Source organism: Polypterus senegalus, chromosome 13 (assembly GCF_016835505.1).
Source record: "Polypterus senegalus isolate Bchr_013 chromosome 13, ASM1683550v1, whole genome shotgun sequence".
Classification (NCBI taxonomy): domain Eukaryota; kingdom Metazoa; phylum Chordata; class Cladistia; order Polypteriformes; family Polypteridae; genus Polypterus; species Polypterus senegalus.
Window position 1 is genome coordinate 73,847,786 of NC_053166.1, and position 15,676 is coordinate 73,863,461.

General features: G+C 38.2%; 1 protein-coding gene across 1 annotated transcript; it reads left to right on the forward strand.

Moving 5' to 3' along the window:
• The first annotated feature begins 1,137 nt into the window (after nucleotides 1–1,137).
• pim2 (Pim-2 proto-oncogene, serine/threonine kinase) lies at nucleotides 1,138–6,809 on the forward strand. Its single transcript, XM_039775161.1, has 7 exons — nucleotides 1,138–1,443; nucleotides 2,399–2,499; nucleotides 2,889–2,939; nucleotides 3,776–3,990; nucleotides 4,601–4,770; nucleotides 5,213–5,389; nucleotides 5,502–6,809. Exons 1-7 carry the CDS (start codon nucleotides 1,374–1,376, stop codon nucleotides 5,657–5,659), a joined length of 942 nt encoding a protein of 313 aa, XP_039631095.1. The 5' UTR covers nucleotides 1,138–1,373; the 3' UTR covers nucleotides 5,660–6,809.
• The last annotated feature ends 8,867 nt before the right edge of the window (nucleotides 6,810–15,676 follow it).

Genomic DNA, 15,676 nt, shown 5'->3' on the forward strand with positions numbered 1-15,676 from the left:
ACAGCCCAGGGAGGCCCAGGACGTGTTTATCTGATTTGCCTGATAAGGATATGCCGACTTTTAGTATTTAAAATTAATAGCTAAGATTTCATATATTCAGCATTAAGACATTCCATAGCATCCCCTTATATTTTATATTCTGTAAAGTGCATATGACACATTATGACAAGTGCGGATTTGTTACACCGTTTTCAACTTCATTCCATCTTCTGTTTTTTGCTTACTTAAATCTTCACACCTGTCAACCAATTTTCGGGTGGTCCAGCATACTTTCGATATATTAATTACCGGTTGAGAACGTTATAATTTATTTAACTTGGCTTGATGCGCTCCGTATTTTCAGTCGTGTTTAATATTGTCATTGGCGTTCGTTTATTTACAGGCTTGGACCCGGAGCGTCTGTCGACGAAAGGTGCCCGACTGAGACCTGCCATTAAGGTCTAGCAGCAGGCACGTTATTATTGTGGTATGAGCAGGCTAATAATAAGCGTGTGTTCTTGCTAAATCTGTCACAGCAGAGCGACTGGCCGCCCGCACACGCCCGTCATACCGCAGCTAACTCTAAGCGGACTGACGCCAGCACTTAACAACGGGGGTCGCGGCGGTTTGGAAAATACGCAACTGTTGGTAAGTCCGCTCGGAAAAGGCACTTGTTGAGAGCGGGAATCACGTCACATTTTAGCATTGTCATTGTTTCTTCAGTGTTAAAAGTGTTATGTTTTTATGGTCTTCGCATAAAATGTCTGCGATTACAAGTCAGGAAGAGAATATATATATGGTATCTTGATAAAGAATGACAGCGCAATCTTTAACCATTGTAAAGTACACCTGTAATTCTAAAGACGGATTCCCAAGTGAAGTCGGAATAAAAATAAAGTCATGTTCTACTGACTGCGCAGGGATCAATAAGCGAAATCCCGTCATGTCTAACCTATGAGTTCCAAATTATGAAAAATTAAAATTTACATCAGTTAGTTTTCAAAAACAACAATAAAGAAACGCCCCCTCACACACGTTTGGCTTTGAAGAGAACGCCAGCAAGCTCAGGATTTTCAAACTCGCCTTCGTACTGATTGGCTATGAGTAGATGTGGGCGTGATCTGGATGGTAAACTTTAAAATGAAACAAAGCTGTGCGCCGGTCAATCGGGTTCACTGTTAGTGAGCTGCGTCGTTTTGTTTACGAGTGCCGGCAAGTCGTCGTTAGCGCGCGCTTTGGACTTACATACGCACAGGACACGTAATATTCCTATTTGGAGTGTATTACCTTCTTACCGTTAACTTCAACATCACGGATAGAAGATTTTTTTTTTCTTTAACTTGTTAAAGATGTGGATTGTTCACAACTGATTTCAGTTACACTTTAAGAAAAGCATGTTGGAGAAACTAATGGAGAATCTGTCTTTCCACGATGTTAAAGAGTTAAAGGGAAAAGTGACTCAAGGTATGTCAATGAACTGTTTTGGGCTACTGTAGTGCTATACAGTACATGCGTTGGGGAGACGAAACAGAAGTTCGGCGATTCCAGCTGAAGTATGTCGCTACTCGCTTTAGTGCTTAGTGGTCGCGCAGCTTGACACTTGTCTATGTATTGTATATACTTAATGGCACTTCACTATTAAGTACAATCTATGAAAGGTCCAACGACAAAACTTTATTCTTATAGTGGAAATCATTGTGAAGAAATGATGTTAGGAATTAGAAGGAATGCACTTGGTGAGCGGTATTTAGGGACCAGATCTTTATGGTCTCTCACCATTGTGCCTGGATACGATAACGCTGCGATCTCAGGTCGCATAATCTATTTGACTTCACGAGGCGCTTATTTTGCTTTTGTTTCTGTTTCCAAGACGTAATGCAATCATCGGAAGAACTGATATTACAAAAGCTATTAAAGAATGAAACTATTTGTTTCGATTGCCAGTAGTGAGGTGATGAAAGGAAATTTTGGAAAAGCAGTGACTCGCCGTAGAGTTTATTCCACAACCACTACACCAAAGCCAAGAAGGGGGTTACCGGAGCCGAGTGACGATTAGCATGAGAGGTGAAGCGCCACTAAGTTAAAGACGCGTTTTCCTTTCTATGTGCTTTATATAATTACGGCGCGATCTGACAGAAAATGGTCAGAATGTTGCTGACGTCCGTCAGAACTTTAATGACGCGCCCGAAAGCTCGTCTGTCGGTTCGGTCTTATCATTGAAGACAATGTCCAGCGCACGTCGCTCAGTCACCCCTGGACTGACGTTTGTTTCCTTGTGCATACGTGTGATTGGTTTATCGTTACGCATGGCTTGGTGAACAGGACCGAGTGTGCAGTGGGGTTTGTGCAGAGAACATTCTAACCGTTCGCCTGGACACCTGTGCCCCGAGGTAAATTCCTTTTCTTTCTTTGATTTCAGTACGAGAACCTTTCGATAAGCAGTACAAGGTGGGGCAGCTGCTGGGAAGTGGAGGTTTCGGATCAGTCTACGCAGCTCAGCGCCTCTCTGACGGCTTACAGGTATGCTCGCCGAATATTTGGGATGCCTGCAGGTTTTTGCACAGTCATTGCAACGCAGCGGGACTTCAGTGACCGCAGTACAAGTTAGGTCAAATCGCTCTTGAATGACTTTGCAGTTTAGCAATGTGACTGCATAACATTAGTGGTAAATGTGCGCGGACATACAGATAATAAATAAGCTATTTGCATCAAATGTAATGTATCTGTTGTTTGGTTACTTTTCGTTTTCTTGATTTACCCATATCATTCACATTTTAATGTCCTGTAATAGCTTTGTTAGCCTACCATATTGGTGTGAAAAATTAGCGTTTCTTATATATCAACCCCTGTGATTGGCTTTGTTTTGCACTATTTTCTAAATGATGCCCATTTATTATTATTTGTTACAGGTGGCAGTGAAAAAGATCTCCCTGGAAAGGATACATCAGTGGGCGAGAACTGTAAGTATTTTAGGATGTAACTGTCAAAGACCCTAGCCACTTTGCATATGTGTCGGCACTTTATTGATGCCAAGTGCTTTAATGGACGTTTAAAAAACGTTTCATTACAAAAAAATCGTATTACATGTGCGCTAGTTATGGTTTACGTGTAAATATTTTTTAAATTAGACAATAATTGTTTGGGGAGAATACTTATTGGTAGATAAAGGACAATCGCTTGCTGCTTATCCTTTGAACGTAAGAGAAGTTATGTGGAAATTCTGTGATGTTGCGCTACTCCTCACCATGCGGCAGGCTGGGTCACTACGAGCAGTTCATGTCAGTCAAGGCTGGCGGTTTGCCAGTCGCGAGGCGGGCGTAGTGACGTCTGCACTTCCGTGTGCTGCCCCAGCTGGAAAGATTGACTGTTTGAATTGTAGTAACAGTGACGTCTGTGAGATTAGTTTAATGCCCAAAACAAAGGAAAATGGGAGAGGCTAGAGTCACAAAGGGCATGTGGTAAATAGTCATTTATCTTAACTAAATATGCGGAGTTGTCTGTTTTTTCCACGTATTTATTTGTGTTGGTGTGTTTGTTAGTTTAACAATAAGCTGTTTAGATATCCATTTGCCAACACTGCCCATCATGCTTGGAAACGTAAATAGCTTTCTAATGCCTAATATAATCGACCTTATTGAAGACATTAATTTTAAAGAGCAGGATGATGAGTCAAAACACTGAGTACAGTTAAGAAGCGTAACATATTCTGCACAGTATGCAAGCCAATTACAATGTTGGCCACTCTTGGGTGTTGCCACCTGTGTATAACCTCTCACCTTTTTTATATCCTCTGTAGCCAAATGAACCTGGGCCCGTGCCAATGGAAATTGCCCTTCTGCAGCGTTTATGGAGTGGTGGCACTCCTGCCCCTAAAGGCATAATTCGAATGCTGGACTGGTTTGAGATGCCCGGAGATGGCTATCTGATTGTTTTTGAACGACCTCAAGCATGCCAGGATCTTTTTGACTTTGTTACTGACAGAGGTCCACTGGAAGAATCTCTGGCAAGGAGGTAGGTTTTCCCTGAGAGCAATCTTTTTTATTAAATGAAAAAGACAAGCCTGCGAAATTACCTTTGTGGTTGGTGGAATAAGTATTTGCAGTGTGTGAATACATATATACACAAAAACCCATGAAACTTCAGGTTTTTTTTTTTTTAGAAATCACTTGTTATTTGGTTGTGTGGTGTTAATTGCAATGCAAGAGACACTAAAAGAATAAAACATTTCTATTAATATTAAGCGCTTCAAGGTACAACAATAAAAAAATGGAAAAATAAAAATGTCACTTCCAAATTCATTTCCCAAATGTCAGGAAGAAACTAAGGAATGTTAATGTTAACATGTCACTTAATTTCAATAAAGTACTATCTAACTGCATTAATAAAGAAGTTATATTTAAAAGTGCCAGCAAATGCACTAATTGCTCAGTACAAGTGTACCTTATTTTGTACCTTGGATCAAATCTCTTGCCTTCCTATACTTTCTCTGTTCCAATTCTAGAAATATGTAAGCAGTTAATCTGGTATGGATCAACATGAATGATAATACAAAAAATTGAGCTGGCAACTGCTCTGAAAGAGTCTAAAGTATTGAAAGTCTGATGTAGATGTTTGTTAACAGGTTCCTTCAGCAGATCACACGTGCTCTGCAGTACTGTCACTCAAGTGGAGTCGTGCATCGCGACATCAAGGATGAAAATATTCTTGTTGATATGCGTACGGGAGAAGTAAAGGTTATTGACTTTGGATCTGGGGCTCTGCTAAAGGATACACCATACTCTGAGTTTGAAGGTAAATATCTATGTCAGTGTATTTCTTTTACTGTAATGCATTCAGTAGGCCGTCCATTAATCAATCTTAAGGACCAGTTTAAATCAATGTCAGGGTCGTATTGAGCTTCACAGCCTTTTATTGCAGCACTGGGTGCAAGGCAAGAACCAAACCCTTGATGTACCAGTGCGTCGCAGAGCACACAAACATCCACTCAGACTTAGAGAAAGCATAGCCTTTAGTTAACAAACCAGTATGCCAAGAAGAAAAGCCTTGTAGACACAAAGAGAGAATGTGCAAGCTCTATTCACATAGTGTATGCAATATAATGTAGTTCATATTAAATAGGCTAAAATGTTATCAAACTGTATGATTATTTTATTCTTTTTAAAATAATGTCACTGCTATGTTGGTGGTATACTTCTGTATTTGTATATTCCTAAAACATCTTCTCTGTTCCTAGGTACTCGAGTGTACAGCCCCCCTGAATGGATTATCCATCACCAGTATCGGGCAGAACCCCTGACTGTCTGGTCTTTAGGGGTACTTTTGTTTGACATGGTTTGTGGAGATGTCCCTTTTGAGAGAGATGAAGAGATTGTTCAGGGGAAACTGCGCTTCACCAAGCGCATTTCAGCAGGTATGATACAGTCTTTTGTTTTATGTGGACTTGATAAGATATAAAGGAAGAAGAAAAGACTTTTCTAAAGTGGAAAACAGCTACTTAACTGTGCTTCCTTTTTTCAATTTAGAATGTCAATCTCTGATTCGATGGTGTTTAGCCTTTCAACCAGAGGAGCGACCAACTTTAGACCAGATACTGTCCCATTCGTGGATGACTGCATCAGCTGAGGATGACGACTGTATGCAGGAATCCTGCGACTATGCACCTAGTAAAGCGAGTCTTTGAGGATAAAGGTTAACAGTGCTTGGACTTCATTGAGCAGCAACCAATATCTTTTGGGCAACAAAAGTTAGCAACTGTTTAAAACTCTGGAGGTTTCACATTACCTAATGACTACTCTGAAACCGATCTGAACTACTGGACATTTATATCTTATAATGGATCATAAGATACTATGTGGTATTTTTTCCTTATTTATTTGCCTTTGTTAACCAAATTTTGTAAGTGAAGTGCCAAATTCTCTAACGTTGGACAAAATAGTTTGTGAGGAATATTATTCCTAAATTATATTTTCAACGTAACATTATTTATTCTAGAATTAACGTTCATTTGTAAGCCTGGTTTTACAGGTATTGGAATGGGGAATGAACTAAAGTGTCCCTTGTATGTGTGAACAGTATGTGTGGACTGAGCTGACTACAAAAGTTCTCAGTTCGAGAAAGTGATGGTTTTCTGTATCAAAACTTGGTAAATTGTGGTTTAGTTCAGTAAATTATTAGACACATTCCTAGATCCATAATACTCTGGTATTTGAAAGAAGACTGAAACCAAAGCTGATTTGAAAGATCAGTTTAAGCTGCATTCCAGCAATTACTGTTATTCTAAAGCTCTTTACTGAGCGCATATCTTGAGGTTCCAGATGCATCCCACTGTAAACGAAGTATAGTGCAATCTTAATGCAGTTTCAGAATCATTGGACGGGTTGACCTTCCATGATTATTGGTGAGGGGAGTACATTGAAATGTAGCTTTTGCATGCACAAATTTGTACATGCATTGTGCCAAATGTTTTGCGGTCTTTTAAAGGCATAATGTTTTTAAGCTTAAATGTTTTAAAATATTCGAAGGACAGTGAGACCTAACTTTAACCCTTCACTGCTGATGACCTTGATGAACCAATGGAAGCTGAAATCCATAATGTTTATATGGATATGGTATGTTCCAAAAAGGAAGCTTTCTACATATTTAAATCTACTAAGCCCTTAGAGAGAACTGGAAACACTGTTAATTAGAATTTTCCAATTTGTGAATACATTTCTGGTTAAATATAGTTTACACTTTTGTGACTATTTAAAACAATGTTTGATAAGCAAAGATAATGGTACATACCACAAGCAATATGTTCACAGTGTTGTTATCTAATATGTTACTTACTACATATGGTCTCCTACAGATTGTTGCCTTTTAGTGGGACCTAATTAGAAGATTGATCTTTCAAGTTGGATCTTCTGGATCTGTTAACAAGTATATGCTATATTAAAGAGGCAACAGTTCACAAATATTTTTCTACTTTTTAATCCTGGTGTTTTGCTGGGATTGAGTTTGTTTGTTATAAATACTTGTGTATTTACGTATTGTAAGTTGACATTTGTCTGACAGTTTATTTAAAAGAATAAGCTGGGGGTTGTACAAGTTATATTTTTCTGGCTGCACAGACCAGCTTTTCCTTTTAATATGTGTGACATGGAAGTTGAATTTTGTTATTTAAATAAAATCTGTTGAAATGAAAACGTTTCTTTTATTCATTGATATACATATATAATCATACATAAATATACTGTTTGTACATTGCCTGTACTTCCTGAGTCCACAGTGGTTTACTCCCACAGTTTAAAGACCTGTGGTTAGGTGAAGTGGTGTTGCTAAATCAGCCCTTGTGTGTGTGTGTGTGTGTGTGTGTTGTGTTTGTATTTGTTATTCTCCCTGTGATGTACATGTGCCCTGTCCAAATGTTGTTCCTGCTTTGCACCCTATGTTTGCTGGGATAAGCTGCAGCTGTTGCGTGTGGGTGTGTGTGTCCTGTGGTGGGTTGGCGCCCTGCTCGGGATTGGTTCCTGCCTTGCGCCCTGTGTTGGCTGGGATTGGCTGCAGCAGACCCCCGTGACCCTGTGTTCGGATTCAACAGGTTGGAAAATGGATGGATGTTCTGTGATCCTGTCCTAAATAAACAGGTTGGAAAGACGGATGATTTTATATATATATATATATATATATATATATATATATATATATATATACAGTACATACACTCACATTATTCGCATGCATAAAGGTTACTTCTAAACATGCAGTAATAGTATGTTACAAGAAATCAGTTCTCTTTGACCATATTTGCCAAATGAATTTAAAAGATTTTAATTGCAGACAGTATATTAGCACAGTATATAACACTGTTGCCTCTTGGAATCCCATTCTTAGTATGCCCGCTCTCCCCATGTTGCCCTGATTTTTTCTACAGGCCTTCAGGTTTTTCTCCATATTAATTAGTGGTACTGAAGTGGCCCTATTTATGCATGAATGGACCCTGGCAGAGGGCAAGTTTCTACATTGTAGTTGGGATAGACTGCATCACACCATTACACTGTATTAAGATTAAGTGGGTTTGAAAATGGTATATTAAATTACAAATACTGCTAACAATTTCTTAAATATATTAGTCTATAGTGTTTAAATAAAGTAGTATATCAGTACATTGGTGGTCAACACTGCATGAAGAACTGCAGCGACTTACAAGGACTTACTTTATTTCTATAACTTATGAATTTGACCTTGAGTGAATACATGGCACATAATTCCAAGCATGTTTGAAGTAAATGTTATCCCAAACATGAAAATTTAATAAGGTAAACTTTATTACTTCTGAATTGTTAAATGCATTTGGTTATGTGTTACAAACGAATAACAAAATATATATAAAAAAAAAATTTATAAATAAGGTCACCAGAAACAAAAAAAGTCATCCCTGGTTAAATCTTGTCTAATCGTAACTCATTTCTGTCTGGCATGGGTGTCGCCATTTTGCAGATGTAGACAACATCAACTTTCATCCACTCTTCCAGCACCAAATCGCACAATTCAGCCAGATTGGTTGCTGGCATTTAACTCACTGCTTAATAGCCATTCCATGTTCACTGTTGAGATTAAGCACAAAAGGTAACACAGTTTGTTCCAACACCGCTTTTAATGTAAGTAGAGGCTTTGTAAGTAATCAACATAATTTAGGACACCTATAGGAATTGTTTGCTGTCACAATGCGTGACACATGGCAACAGTCCCTGTCTGTGAACACCTTTTTTCAAACTCAGTTTTGCCAATAATCAGCAATTTACTGCGGCGTAAGCCACTGCTGGAAGATCCGTTGTAAAGTACACTTTGACACACCCACAAAGTTGGTAGCTTCCTGTACACTATGTCCTTTGGCACGGCCAAACGGAATAATCCCTTTTTTTGCCAATCATTCCTTTCCTGTCATACAATCCATTTTTAACAGGGAGAACCAAGCACATGTGGCACAATACTACTACTCCTCATCACTCCTTTTCACTGTTTTATCACATGACATAGCTATTTGTAGGACGATATTCATACTGGGGTGCCCTCTGTTGGTGTCTAAAGTATGCAGCACCTCTTACACTTGCAGTGACTAATTTTGTGTCCGGTAAACTTAAACAGTATGAATACAGTGTTTCAAAAATTTTTAAATGTATTCTATTGTTAAAACAATTAGTAGTGCAGAGGATTTGAAGGATCAATAATGGTTTGATGAAAGTTTTTGGAACAAGATTAGCATAAAGCTAAAATTGTTTGATTAACCCTGGTGAGGTGCTGATTTAATAATAAGCTGCAGTTTAACTTTTCAGTATCTTGAACATACATACAGTATTTCCAAAAACACATATGAGGTCAAAGGACATAATACTGTGCAAAATGTATATATTGAACATGTCTCATATATAACAGTTAACACTGAAATAATTCATCTTAACTAAGATAAACACGTTTTGTTGAAATTTCTTCTCTTATAGAAGGGCTGCAGTGAGAAAATCTCAACTGATCAACAATGTGTATATTTGTACATTTATAAGTTGTGAACAACTGAACAAATTTCAAAGTTGTTTGAATGGGTGATTTTGTCTTTTACCTTGTGACATTCAAGTCTACCTCTATTGTTTTCTTCATAGTTGCCTCAAGGAAATTATTAGGGCACACCTTAATAAAATGCAATGACTTATTGTGACAACACACTAAACTTTAAACCTCTCATACTGCAGCATCCTAAGCATACTTTAAAATGCACAGTTCAACTATGAAGCTCAGCATTTATTTGTATATAAAATGTACAATACTACAAAAAACATATTGTTTGGTGCCTGTGTAAAGTTTTTAATTATGATAAAGTACAGTTAAATCCCACTAGTTGGTTGTAACTGGCACTAATGTAAAGGCCCAGCTTAGGTGGAGAGCACCTAGCTAGGCCGGAGTGCTGTGGCACAAAATGCATCAAGGTTGTCATGTGCTGGGGCTGATCACAAACTAATACTGACAGTAGGTGAGGATGGCCAGTCAGCACTGACAAATGTAGGAAGTAAACATTCATACCAAAAAAATGGTTGAAAATATCATTAATGTGGCATTATTGAATACAGGAATGATGGAAAAGTTTGTTTAATCACTGTTTATCATCATAGACTGCTGCGAAAATCATAGTGCCAGGATTAATGATAAAAATCTGAAATCTATGGAAAGAATACTCAAAATTTATGCAGAAAATAAGGATAAAGTGCAGTTTATAAACATATAAGACTCCTTTCTTACTTTACCAAGGAGAACAGTCTGCCATGTGTGTTACTGGAGATCTCCCTTCTTCTGCTATTCTCCACTGTATTACTTACTTGGGTACACAGAAATCCCCTGTGTGGCAAATAAATAAAAAAAGTATTTTTATCATCATCATCATCATTATTATAATCACTTTAAAATACTTTGCAATCAAAAGAAGCATTCTGTAAAACTGTCTAGGATTAAAACTTATTTGAGTTAAAAAAAAAAAACTCAAACCAATGGCTGTGAGTGCAAGCCAATCAAGATTACTTGTTTAAATATATTTGAGAATAATGTTTACAATTTAGCTATGACAAAAATCTTCCTTCGAGAAGTGATCAGAATGTCAAATTATCAATACTTTTGAAAAGCTAAACTATTTTTAGAGTTTAGTTGGCTTTAGTCTAATTGCACACACATTTTCTCCAGAGAATGAAGAAATATCCTGACACACTACTTACAGGCACTTTCTGGTTAATCTGATTTTCAAAAACAACATTGCATTTGTTGTATTTGCATTTGTAATACAGCTGTATTTAACCACCCTTATTTACATTTCTGACCTGGACCAGCTCAGTGTCTGCATTACAGTTTTTCTCGATTGCTAAAACACTAAACCCTATTGTCTGAACCAAATTCTCAGTTGCCTGAACCCACTTATTGAATCAGTGACACTTTTGGCAAAACCATAAGCACTTTTCACCTGTTTAGACACATCTTGTCAACACATTGTCATTGTGATGCACCTGTGTTGCATAATGGTGAGCACAGGTGGCAAAAGTCAAACACAATTAAAGCTCAGTTTGTCACCGGTTGAATACAACAACTCAAAATTTATCACACTTGTGGCTAATGATGTGAGGGTACATATAAGTCAGAGCACTGGTTTGTGAGGCACTACAATGGATAGAAATCTAAGAAGAGGAGTTCGTGTGAGAGGAGGTCGAGCAGGTCAAGGTGGTCGAGGTGGTCAGCGAGGACAAAGAACAGTAATATCTGATGAAATCAGAGCTACTGTGATTGACCATGTTCTTGTCCATGGTATGACAATGAAGGAGGCTGGACTAAGGGTACAACCAAACATCAGTAGATTCACTGTGTCCACCATAATCCGAAGATTGAGAGAAGAGAACAGGTAGTTACCTTTTTTGACATTATAGTATGTAAATGTTGACAACAATTACATATGTACAATGACTGTACTATATACTGTACCACAGTAAACATGTTTCAGTACATCACTGTGCCAGTGTACTGTAGTATTGTAATGGAGGGTTAGTCTGACTGTTTGTAGGCCTATTCCATGTATGTATTTTTGTAAGTGCATGTTCTCTTTTTGTAGAATTGAAAGACTGCCACATGGGGATGGTAGGACATCTATGTTCTCCCCACACCAAAAGACCCTAATTGTCGACATGGTCCGTGAGAACAACACCATTAAACTGCGTGAAATTCAGCTGAGGATCATTGAGGACCATGTGCATTTTGAGGGTATTGACAGTGTCAGCCTCTCTACTGTTGACCGTGTCCTCAAGCGCAACAGACTGTGCATGAAACAGCTGTACAGAGTGCCCTTTCAACGCAACTCTGATAGAGTCAAAGAGCAAAGATTCCAGTATGTACAGGTTGGTATATATCCAGACACATAAATGTTGGTTACTGTAAGTAGTGATTTACTGTAGTTGGCCTACATCACTTACAAAAATATATATCTATTCCTACATAGAGTTTTTTAACTGGATGCAATGGAAAAACTCCATGAATACATCCACATGGATGAAGCTGGGTTTAGTCTCACCGAAAGGAGAAGGAGAGGCCGTAGTCTGATTGGCCAACGGGCCATTGTTGGTGTCCCTGGGCAGCGTGGTGGCAATGTCACACTGTGTGCTGCCATCAGCAATCATGGTGTTGTCCACCATCAGGCCAACCTAGGGCCCTACAACACTCACCAGCTCCTCATTTTCCTCAATCACATGCGAGATGCTCTGTTAGGGCAGCAGGATGAGCAGCCCATCTATGTCGTTGTTTGGGACAATGCGAGTTTTCACAGAGGCCTCCAGGTTAGAGAGTGGTTCAATATGAACCAAGGTTTTATCAATCTTTGCCTTCCACCGTACTCCCCTTTCCTGAACCCCATTGAAGAATTCTTCTCCTCATGGCGGTGGAAGGTATATGAATGCCAACCTTATACCAGGGTAAATCTCCTGCAAGCCATGGAACTGGCCTGTGGTGACATGGGTGTGGAGGCATGTCAAGCCTGGATACGGCATGCCAGGGGTTTTTTCCCCCATTGCCTGGCCAGAGAAAATGTGGCCTGTGATGTAGATGAAGTCCTGTGGCCTGACCAAGCACGGAGAAATGATGCTGTGGCGGAGTAATGCACTTCTTTTCTTTGTACTTCATTTGTATATTTTTGTGCTTTATTTTTACGTACAAGTGCTACATGTAAATGCACAGAATTTCTGTTTTTTTGTAAATTCTTTTTTCTATGTACAAGTGTTAAAAATGCCCAGGTATTTTGTTTTTCAACATGCATTTAGCCTAAAGAAACATTTATTTCTACCGCTTCATGTCTTGAGCATTGTGTTTTCCTTTTTTCTATGTAGTGTTTAGTGACTACTCGGTAGAATATTTAATTTAGATTGACTTGAGACATGATTTGACAGCATAGTTCAGTTTTGAGCACAGATTGAACTGTTTTGGGGTGAAAGTTTGGTTTTGCAAGAAGAGTCAGAGGTTTTGTGAATGTAGCTTGAAAATTGGGTTTTGTGTTCACAGTTTAGGGAAAAGGAGAGCAGCTTTCCAGGAATGTGTCTTAGCAATCGAGAAAAACTGTAATGTTAAGTGCCTTCATATCCGCGATTTTCCAATATTTAAATACTAGTAGAGTATGATACTAAACAGTTTACAGCTACCACTTATCTCTGCTCTGGAGGACACAGGTAGGGCTAGAACACTGAACCTGGAACGGAGCAGAAATTTGAATGTATCAAGGGCACATTATTCTAGCTTTTTAAAATCTGATATGCAAATAATTAATAATTTATGTTCTTTAAAATGTGCCGGATTTCGTACAATAGCAATGACATTCATTAGTGATATTCATTAGTGTTGCCTTTTTGTTCATTCTCTGTGGACTGTTATATTACTGCTGATTGCTATATATGCTCTAAACACTACTTTTGAATGTAAAGTCTTTGCTGTATTTTTTATACAACCCACAAGGATCCATTTCTGTACAAGCCTGATACTCTGAAGGCTAATGACTGCTTCCATCAACTATACTATAATAGTTACATTATCTAGTAGCTCCAAATTAGTGTCTCAGTGTGGCTGTGTGTGTAAAACTTCCTAGCACTGGACTGGTGCATCATCCATGACTTGGTTATTGCTTTTTACTCAGTTGCTACCAGGAAAGATGCCAACTTGCCGTGACCCTGTACTGGATAAGCATGTTAGGAAATGCACAGATATATGAATGAATAGGTAAACTATGGTTAACCCCAAAATAAAATTGCATGTACTTACAGCTTTTGAGTTAGAGTAGACGTAAACAAGCACGAATTAGAAGAGCAGTTTGAAGCTGTTCTGGAAGAATGCATTCCTAGATCAGTGTAGAGCTGGAGCTGAGTGTCTGCCATGGTTCTGAAGCAAGCATGGAACTGAAGCTAAATGGAGCCAATTTCTGACCCAGAGCTAGAAAATCCACTTTCCTAAAAATATATGATTCTTTAATGAAAGAAGAAATGAAAAGCCTTTGTGACATCTGGCCAGTAGTTTTACACGTTTATGACTATATATATTTTTTGACTATTGCATAAATGTTAATTGAAGCAATGACAGGTAAAGAGAAAGCTGGTTAAACACATTTGGTGGCAGCAAATAAAAATATATCATTTTATTTTTAATATTCTGCAGTTTTGGTGTGGTCTGACACTATTTCTTCTCATTTTAAGTTATTAAGCAATAATGACAATCACTTTAAGAAAATGGATTTCTTTTGATCCTTCCAATTAAACAAAACACCATGTTTAATTAAAAGATGTGATAGAATCAAGAATTATAACTGGTGTTGTTTGTGAAAAGGGAGAACACTTTGCCTGAGTTGCCCACAGAGGATTGCAACCTGCCAGGCAACCAGTGGTTCATCTAAAGTTATTGTTGCTAATGCCACTTCGACTAACTTAGCATTACTCTCCCTGTCCACTCATGGAACAGAAGCCACACAAGAATGTAACTCTGTTAAAAGTAATCTGTGAAAATAAAATTACAAAAATGTCTGGGTCTCCTGCTTCTCAAGAAATAAGAGATGCCACCTTGTCTATAATACTTCCTCTGTGCTTATGCCTAAGAAGAGGATTTATCTCTGGAGAATTCTGTCTTTCAGTTCTCATCAAGTTGAACAGTAGCCCTCAAACTAATTTTGAGGGACTACTTTTTTGTGTGTTGCTGAATGACACCTGCTTTCTGAGCACTGAAGTTGCCCTGATTTTCTAGACTGTGTCTAAAGTGTAAAATAAAATGTGATTGTTTCAGCATTTAGTGTATCTAGTTCAAAGTTTTTTGAGCAGCAAAGAACTGAGAAGACAAATGGATGTCAAAGTTGAAGCCAACTTTTTTGTGAAACACATCACATATACAGTATACTGAATTAGGGTGTCTTTTTCATATACTTTTATAGTCCTTGGGAATTATTTTTCTTTTTGACACTTGCTCTTAATAGGGAGGAAAAGGTGAAAATACTTAAAATACTTTTACTTCTAGAGATTCCATTTGTGATATACAGTTGTGTATGAAAGTTTGTGAACCCTTTAGAATTTTCTATATTTCTGCATAAATATGACCTAAAACATCATCAGATTTTCACTCAAGTCCTAAAAGTAGATAAAGAGAAACCAATTAAACAAATGAGACAAAAATATTATACTTGTTCATTTATTTATTTAGGAAAATGATCGAATATTACATATTTGTGAGTGGCAAAAGTATGTGAACCTTTGCTTTCAGTATCTGATGTGACCCCCCTTTGCAGCAATAACTGCAACTAAACATTTCCAGTAACTTTTGATCATCCCTGCACACCGGCTTGGAAGAATTTTATCCCATTTCTCCGTACAGAACAACTTCAACTCTGGGATGTTGGTGGGTTTCCTCACATTAACTGCTCGCTTCAGGTCCTTCCACAACATTACGATTGGATTAAGGTCAGGACTTTGACTTGGCCTTTCCAAAACATTAACTTTATTCTTCTGTAACCATTCTTTGGTAGAACAACTTGTGTGCTCAGGGTTGTAGTCTTGCTGCATGACCCACCTTCTCTTGAGATTCAGTTCATGGACAGATGTCTTGACATTTTCCTTTAGAATTGTCTGATATAATTCAGAATTCATTGTTCCATCAATGAAGGCAAGCCGTACTGGCC